The following is a 10013-nucleotide window of genomic DNA, read 5'->3' as shown; positions in this document are numbered from 1 at the left end:
GTATAATAGAATAATAGAATAATCAAGCTTTTTCTCCACAGAAGACAATCCAATGCTTAATAAAATCTCAAGCAAAATAGTATCTATGTGACCACAAGATTCCATACACATCATGCACCTTTGTACCATGTTCCTAGTTACACTTTATATAGACATCGGCAAGGGCCCATTCAAAAGTTGGTTCAGGATTAGCATGCATGCCATATGATTTCATTCAATTTGAACAAATTGAAATAGAATTTTATTTACCAAAGCTGGAATCACAGATACAAAAAAGTAGGTTAACAGACAATTTATACTTGGTTTCAATTATCAAAAGTTTGACTTCACATTATTTCTTCACTTAGTGTGTTTAGTTCATGTATTTTTTTTATACTAGTTGGAAAGTTCATTCTGAGTAATTGGGTGTCATATTAGGTCTTCAATAGGATCTTTAAGACATGTGCATGAGATTTCTAGAACTTGTCCAGACTTTATCTAGTTGGAAGAAAGATTCCTGCTGATATATTTTGCAAACAGGAGAAATTAGGACTGACAGTTCTAAACAAAACCATAAAGAATTGGGGTGGGGGGAGGCGGTGAGGAATAAATCCATGAGGTCCTAAAGATTTTTATAAGCTACATGAATATTTAATCCCATCAAATTCTCCCACTTAAGCAAATTGATGCTGAAAATAAAGACCAATCATACCTGACAACAATGGAATCAGTTGAACCTGCAGGAATTAATCCAAGTCTAAACCAATCATTGGGGAAAGAAACTTTGACAGTATCCTCATCAGCAGGAAGACCTGGATGGCAAACAGAGAGAATGTTGTATTAAGAATTAATTGACCACAATCTTGTGACAAAGAATTAAGATTATTGACCACAATCTTGTGACAACATCAAGCTAAATCAATATCAACTAACCTCTATCCTGTGACCCACCATTGCTTGCTGCCATTCAAAATAAACCACAGAATGTGTTAAGCCCTTTTATAGTTTTTATGCATTTGTCAATTAAAACATGTAGGCACATACTGATGGATCCTACAGCTGATAGAAGAGGTTCACGGTCATCACTTCTACATGAAGGTGTAGACAACATGTTAGTTGCACCATTACAGAGAGACTTGCTACACATGATGCTATTATTCACGCATTGAACATTTTGATCCTTCTTGCATGCATTATTTAACTCCTCGGGAGAAGGAGGGTAAGGAGCATCATGTCTTGAGGAAAGAAGCCCATTCAAAACTTCATTAAACAGACCATCACCCCCCTGTCAAAAAACATATGGAAACATGTTAAGAAACCACTGCAGTCCTCCATTCAACTCCATATAAGGTTATCACTAGAGATACTTTGCCAACTAAATCACATCTTTTACACTCTTTAGAATTTACCTTAGTCTATGTCAATTCAAGCCTAAGTAATTCATCTCATCATATCTATTTGTCATTGTTGAATATATGTAAGTTTGGGGATTGGAAAAGAAAAATGTATTGCATAAATTGCAAAAAGATATCTACCCATGGCTAATAAAATTTGCCATAGTCGGTCCCAAGCCCGGATAAAGTCTTAAGCCTGAACAAAGGAGGAAGGTTGTGTTAGGTTGTGAGTCAGCATAAAACATAGGTAAATGTTATATATGGCTCATTAAACTATTTCATTAATGTTAGGTTGTTCCTCGGAAGGAACGCATCGCAAGGTTTGACAATAGACAAGGATCACTACATCTCCATGAAAACTTAGGTGTAGTGTTAAATATGCAAGATTTATAACACCCTGAGATGGATAAGAACTGACATTATAGGAATATCGATTTTCTTATACATGAAACATAAAACGTAAGAACGCTTACTGACAAAGCAATTAAGATAATAAATACAATAATTAGAAAAAGAATTAATATTGTGTTTACAAGAAACAAAATAAGTAGGGAAGAAGACAAAAATGATAATAAAACTCATGTTTTAAGTTATGGCACACAGAAACCAGTAAGATGAAAAATAGAATATGTATTGTTGTAGATAGTGAAGGATCCAAAAGATGCAATGGGGGGGGGGGGGGGGGGGGGGGGGGGGGGGGGGGGGGGGGTGAATATCACTCGCGCCTTTTATCGTTAGTGCTCGTTCTACACAAACAATAAGAGAAAGACACAATGATTTTTACTTGGTTCACATTTCTCAGGGAGCTACTCCAAGACCTATCTGCTTGGCGTGAGACCACTACTTTCTTTCTCCTTTCCAGACGCTTTCCGAAGGCAGAGAAACCTCTTACAAGATTTAGTAAGCCACAACCACAAATACAAAATAAATAATAGAGAGAACAAGCATATAAATAGAAACAAACTCGTGTTGGATTCGGCTAGAAACCCTGAACACTGCAACACTCCTCTTGGTGCTTCCTAGATCACACGAGCAAGACTTGGAGCACTTTTGAGCAATGGAATGAAGAGCTTTGGTAGCAAGTTGTTGTTTCTGAGCCGCCGAGTTGAGCTTCTTTTAGAAGCTTTCCGATCGATCGAACAAGCCTATTCAGTCGACCGATCCACATCTTATCCTTCTCATTGTTGATCCAAATCGACCGAACCTCGTCCACGTCAACTTCCCGTCCAGGTTCATCTGCTAACTGGGTATGTTCAGTCACCCGATCTATTATGATCGCCTGATCCCTTGCGACGTTAACTTCTCGACGCTATCCTTGGTCATGTTAGCAACTCGATGTTTATCCTCTACCACATCAGCATTTCAACCCTTATCCATGCCAGGCCAACTTTTTGAAGCTTGCCCGTGACATGTATCTGCCACATCAGTATTCGATCAAACAAACATGTTGGTCCAATCGATCAAAAAATCCGGTCGATCGAAAACTTTGTTCGATCGCCCAAACCTCCTCCGGCCTATTGGTCTCTCTTGTATAAAGTTTACTCCTCCAAGACTTCTCACTCTATGTAGAATTCACTCCTCCAGGATTTTCTCTTTACTAAGAGTTTACTCCTCTGAGTCTTCTTATTATCAAGAATTCACTCCCCTAGGGGTTTTCTCTTTGCTAAGCATCCGGTCACTCTTGATATGCTTAGACTTTTCCCTTGTCTAACATCCGGTTCTCTCATTGCTAGGGTTTCTCATTTGTCAAATATCCGATCACCTTTGACTTGCCTGGACATCTAGTCACTCTTGACTTGCTTGGACTTTCTTTTTGCCAAACATCAGACTTTTCACTTGACTGCCAAATATCTAGTCAACCTTGACCTGCTTGAACTTCTCACTTATTCACTTCCAAACATCTAGTCTACCTTGACTTGCTTGGATTCTCTCACTAACTTGGTCAATATTAACGAAATTACTTGGCCAACCTTGACCAAACTCGATTAAACATATTGGCAAACATCAAAACCCCGAAGGCCGAGATAGTTCGTTAAGAGATGAAGTAATAGGATTAGATAGGAAGGGAGATAGGATTATACCTCAAGATCATGGTAGAAAAAATATTAATGTAATTAACATATATGCACCTCGAATAGAATTAGATGAAGATATCAAATATAACCTCGATGAGGTAGTACCAAAAAAATTCTGACAAACAAGATGATTTTAAGCATGTATAAGTAAAATATGAGGAATATGATAGGGTGAAAGAGACTATGATTTTGAAACAAAAAATGAAGAAAAAGTTATATTGAATTTCACAAGAATATATGAATTTATAATAACTAATAAATTTTCAAGAAGAGAGAAGAACACATGGTTACATTCAAAAGTGATAACAATAACTCACAAATTAAGTTTCTTATGATTCGGAAGAGGAATAATTTTTTTGGTAAAGATTGTAATATCATCCCTAAAATAACTTAACCATCCAACATAGATTAGTGATGTTAGATATAAGCCTCCAGCATAGTATCAGTAGAAGGAAAATATACATTGTTCCTACAATCAAATGATGGAAGTTAAAGGATCGGAAATAAAATATCTTTATAGCATAAGTATTAGAAGAAATACATGGCAAACAGGACATGATATGGGATAAGATGATGCCAAACTTGAAAACAGTGGGCAAGAGCATACTTGGTGAATCAAGAGGATGGACATCACCAAATAAAGAATCATGATGGTGAAGTGAAAAGTAAATGAGAAAGTAATGGAAAAATGAGCAACTTATAAGCTATTGTACACTTTTAAGAATGCAAAAGGAAGTATGCACTAGCTAAGAAAGAAACTAAAAAAGTAATGAACGAAACCAAGAATGAAGCTTTCGAATGCTTGCATTAGCAACCTGATACAAAAGAAGAAAAAAAGAGACATCTATAGAATAGTTAAAGTAAGAGAGAGAAAAATAAATGATTTTATCGAAATAAAATGTATTAAAGATAATTCAACAGGGTACTAGTGAAGGATGAGAAAATAGAGGAGCGATGGAAGATGGAGGTTACTCAGCTTAGAAATTTAAAAAAGTCAAAGAAGTATATAAATTTAAATTTTTATTAAAGAATTCAAATTCCAAAAGTAGAACATACGTTAAATGAGACACAAAATGGAAAGAAGGGTATTGAATGAGTTACAAAATATGGAAGTGTATAGCAAAACAAGTTATTGAATGGCTTATGAACTATTTCAACCTAATGTTTAAAATGAAGAAAATGCATAGGTAAGTACTCTAATCCCCTATATAAAATTGAAGGAAACTTACAAAATTATGTGAATCATAGAGGCATTAAGTTGTTGAGTTATGTTATAAAACTTTAGAAAAGAGTAATAAAAAAATTAAAGAGACCAAAATGACCAAAATCAATTTTGATCCATGTTTAAAAAGTCAAAGATAAAAGATACATCTTCTCAAATGGTATCAGGAAAAGAAGCAAGACTTATACATGGTATTAATTGACGTTGAAAAAGTTCATAACAAAGTTCCAAGAGAAATTACATAAAAAATTATAGAAAAGAAAGATTTTAACATAGCGTATATTGAAATAATTAAGGATACGTATGCAAATATACTGATAAGAGTAAAGACTCCAAGCAGATTAACTAAAGTGTTTTCTATAAAGATATGATTATATCAAGCATCAACTTTAAATCTATATCTTTTTACACTAATGATGGATTAACTCATTGGACACATCCAAGACACATTACCATAATGTATATTGTTTGCAGAAGACATTATTTTAGTCAGTAAGACACGTGAAGAAGTAAATGCTAAGCTCAAATCTTGATATAAAATATTGAAAGTTACGATTTTAGAATTAGTAGAGTAAAGACAAAATATATAAGATTTAAGTTTAGTAGTAATAAACGTAGCAAGATCATGAGATTGAGAGCTTCGAGTATTTAAGATCGTTTTTATAAAAAGATAAAGGGGTTAATAGAAATGTTTTACATAGGATACAAACAAGATGGTTGAAATGAAAGAGGATGATAGTTGTTCTTTGTAGATTGAAATGTAATGTAAACCTATTAGTCTGCTTCCGCCGGTCTATAGACTAAATTGTTATCCAATGTGTGGTCTAAAAATTCAACAACTATTCAATAAAAAATGACCACAAAAAATCCATCTATATACAACAATAAAATTAAAATATGCAAATGAAATGTTGGACAAACGAAGTAAAAAATGTATCCATAACCTACCAAGCTAAGCTTAAAAATGTAGAAGAAATTGCTATAACCTTAAGAATAAAAACTGGGTTGACCATTCATTGATGACATGAAAACAAGATAGCTGAAAATCTGAACTGAGATAAGTTATGGCTTTTTTTCAGTGCTTAGTTAAAGAGACGAATCCAGTAAATAACTTTTTCCTGCTAGAACTTTAGTTTCACTTACAAAATTCCAGATATTTTTAAAATTTCATCCCAAGAATATTTAAATATAATGGCAAAGGTATCTGTATGAATTGGGCTACGATCATGACCAAAAAAACAACTATAGATGTTGATCATATACAACAACAAGCCATGAGTAACAAGAGATATTGATCATATACAAACATATAAAAAACAAAAAACATCAATTATAAGCTAAAGGCATACCACAGCAACAATCCCATCAAAAGAACTCAATTCCTTGTCTGATAAAGATGCTATAAGGTCATATGCATGTCTTGCCCTCTGAGTTACTGTTACCTGCACATATCACATAGACTTATGTGATGCAAAATAGGAGAAATGAAAGAGAATCCAATTTTGTACAACTTGTAAATGCATTTTCTTACTTTGGTCTGCACATTAGCACGAGAAAACATAGATTCAACCATTTCCCAAGTTTTGACCCCATGTCCTTTTCCACACAATGGGTGAACAAACACCTAAATGACAGCATAATATTGACAAAAAAAATTCCAAAAAACAGATAAAAAATACAAAATTGGACAATGTGACATGGAACATACCAAAAGAATTTTTGGTCTAACAGCTTCAATATTAGTTTGAGCAATTAATTGCTGTACCCATGATTCACATGTTCTTAAATCTTTGTGACCAAAGGTATGTTCACAGAGAGTCCAAGGAGAACCATAAGTTCTACCCCTTTGGAATCCATGGACCACAAACCGGTACATCTGCATTAGCATTAGGGGTTTTTTATACTATAGGAAAACAAGCACGACAATTAACCACAAAAATTAAGTTCTAACCCTATGGAATCCATGGCCACAAATCAATAAACCTTCATATGCATCAGGAAATTATGCAATAGAAAAAAGTCACAATGCCACCAAAGTTTCTTCTTCTTGCCAACCACCAAATAACAACAACAACAACAACCAAGCCTTATCCCACTATGTGGGGTTGCCAACCACCAATAACAACACCGCAACAATATTTTAAACCATAATCCTTATTAATCTCAAGATTTATGAACCTACCAGGATCGGCAAAAAAACCAAAACATGCTGCATGTCAAGATATCTAACCTCAAGTTTGCTGCCTGATAGAAAACTGCCAGTTCTACCATTAGCATCCTCAAGTAAGCCCCAACCAATGAACTCTACAGCATAAATATTGGCAAATTCAATCCTATTTTCAGATTTTAACCGCAAGTTCATGCACAAACAAGATGCCCAAGAATGGTCCTGAAAAGTGAATAAATAAATAAGCCAGAAATGCTCTGCAGCAGTGGTATATGTAGGCAACTATTCATATAAAAAGCCTTGCCTGAGTAGTATAGCAACTGGAAAACTAATATAAAGGGGTATATGCACATACATTCCCATAATTATCAATTGAAATATAGCAATAATGACACAAAGACTCAGCTCCATAAAAGACAATAATGCATGCCTAACTTTCTTGTATGTTAATTAACCAACTAGCATAGAAAGGGATAAAGATGCAAGAAAACATTGTTGGGAAGACAGCTGGAGGCATGGAAAATAAGCAAATCAATTCCCTATAAAAAGGGAACATAGTGACAACCTATATAAAGAAACTCTATAATCTTCCAATCAGATCTAATATCAGAAGAAAAAGTACTAAAGGGCTGAGAGGATGGGGAGAAACTTCAAAATGTGATATCAGCCATATCAAGTTTATCACTCATATTATGTTTCACTAAATAATTTGCAGTTCTAGAGTTGATATCCTATTTGCCAAAAGCCCAAATGCACTTTGCATGTGAGGTCAACAAAAATAGGTCCAATTGTGTTGGCCCATATGGTTTGTAGCACCATGGTAATCATCAACAAAAGTATGAAGCACATACAATTTTAAATTCAACTATGGGCCTATTGATTCCAAAAGCTTAAGCTATAAGGGTATGCCTATATCTAAAATCCTCCTCTAGTGAGCATGTGAGCTGAACATTACTCTATTGGCTTTGTATTTTCTTATTTGCATAAGAAGTTATTTTATAAAAAAAAACATGCTTGATTAATTACTACTAATTTAAAAAGCTTAAGCCATTTGGAAAGTTTTGTCTCCTTAAGAGGAAAAAAAGCATATCCTCAGTCAAGACTAGAGCATTGCGGTTGGTATACTGTGATACCTAAGGCCTTACTCAAAACTCTACAATATATGATATACCCAATCTCTAAGACCAATTTCCATTAACTTCATATTTGAGCTTTCCCACAGAGGTGAAGTAATATGAAAATCCAGCATCACAACATGAAGGGTACATTTTGGTTGGATAAAGTAACAAACAGCACCGACAACTGAAAGGTAAATACCATTTAAGAACATAATATTAAATTAAGCTTAACAATAATCAAGTGTAAACATCAAATGATCCAAATGATTCTTTTGGATGCTAAGATATCAAATGAACTTCTTGGACATTGATGATGACTCATTTAAGTTGATGAAGAATTGAAAGATAAGCTCAACAATTCAAAAGGATTAGAGAATATTTGGTGGTTGTTTAAAAAATGACCTATAGAGCTAGTTCTAGCTGTTAGGGCTCTAAACAATCAAAATATGTTAAAAGGCAAGGTTTCCATGATTTAGTAATCCTTCTGTGGGTTTGATCAATTGACTGAATACCAGGATGAAGCAATTGCTTGAAATTTGGCACAAAAGTTATAAAATTACAAACAACGAACTATTTGAGCATAGAATATCTTTCCCATAGTTATGTACTAAGCCTAGGGAGTACATGGCATGTTTCGTGTTATCACCTTGATTTGAAAGGTTAAAAATTGAGATCAAAGCACCATTTCAAAATTAGAATACAATGCTTGACATGCTGACCTACTTGAATTGGTTTTTGATGCATCCTCATTGCAAAGTTACTCCATCTTGATCTTTAAGACATTCCATTTCTTGATACACACTTTAAATTGATATGCTCCATTTAGATACCTATGAGCAACTTGACTGAAATTACCATAACAAAATAAAGATTCTCACAAGGGAACCTCAGAATTGTGACTCCAACATGAACACTGTAGCAATATTAGCCGTAAAACACACTAAATCTTTCTTCTATCGAGCAAACACATTAAAGCTAAAAAACAGCAACTTCTCAAGCATACACAATCGGCTACCAACAAGATGTCTTCCACCATTAGCTCCACAAAATTCAAATTAATTTAGGTCCTATAACGATCCTACCAGCTCTTTCAAATTGATCGAGCAAAAGTGCTTTTTAACCGATTCCATCGCCGCTAACCGAGGGAAAAGGTAAGGAAAAAAAATCAAAAAACGAATAAACGGAAGAACCATCTAGGCTTGAAGCGAAACAAGTTCTGATCCAACACCAACTCACCGTTTCGATTAATTTCCAAGAGAAGCCACCGGGATCCAGCGTCACGGTGACCTCGCCGACGCGATCCAAGAAGAGAGTCGATGTTGCGGCTGATCCATTCCTTTCCATTGAAGAACTCCAGAGATTTTTCTTCTCCTTCTCCGTCTCCGCTCCCTCCCTCTTCTCTTTCTCCTTCTCGTTGTCTCTTATCTCTCTGCCTTTACGGTCCGTCAACGTTATAATATCTAAATGAGCGTGGGTGGATTTATTTATTTATTTAATATAAAATAAAAATAAAAATAAAATGGATAAACGACTTATAAATAATGGATATTGATATTAAAATAAATATTAATGTATTAAAGATATATTAATATGATATATAAGTGGCAGTAAATTATATATTTTGTATAGAGTAGTAAACGTTCAAATCAATACGATATTAAATTAAGAATTCGAATAAATTTATATCTAAAATATAGAAATCGAACTAACTAGTATCGAATAAATCATTTTTTATTAAAAAAATAAATCAAATCTATTAATATTTTACTATTAAAATTAAATAAATCAAATTAATATAATATTAATTAATTTGATTTATTATTAAATTAATCACTTTTTTATTGGTCGGCTCCGATATAGTAGGATCGACTAATTATACGACGGCTATCAAACGGGACCATTTACCTATTTAAAACTACTATTAATCTAACAGAATATTGATACTTAGCTTTTTTCTTAATCAGTCGAACTTATCTTTCATTATCATTGGATGTACTCTCTCTCTCCTTTATGATCGAGTTTATGAGTTCTACAATCTCGGTTCGAATTCTAACGAAG

At 34.0% G+C, this 10013-nt stretch overlaps 1 protein-coding gene across 1 annotated transcript; it reads right to left on the bottom strand.

Moving 5' to 3' along the window:
- Positions 1-691: 691 nt before the first annotated feature.
- On the bottom strand, positions 692-9334 carry LOC141836646 (ceramide kinase-like; the record flags this gene model as incomplete). Its single annotated transcript, XM_074724153.1, is given in 8 exon segments — positions 692-791; positions 913-939; positions 1024-1264; positions 6020-6112; positions 6202-6294; positions 6379-6546; positions 6901-7059; positions 9192-9334. Coding segments are annotated over 8 exon segments (989 nt in total), but the record flags the coding sequence as incomplete, so codon positions are not given.
- Positions 9335-10013: the final 679 nt, after the last annotated feature.

This window comes from Curcuma longa, chromosome 10 (genome assembly GCF_044706935.1).
Source record: "Curcuma longa cultivar G26 ecotype Majalengka, Jawa Barat chromosome 10, ITB_CL_G26_1.1, whole genome shotgun sequence".
Lineage (NCBI taxonomy): Eukaryota > Viridiplantae > Streptophyta > Magnoliopsida > Zingiberales > Zingiberaceae > Curcuma > Curcuma longa.
Note: the sequence above shows the minus strand (reverse complement) of the source record. Positions and strands in the feature narration are given on the sequence as shown.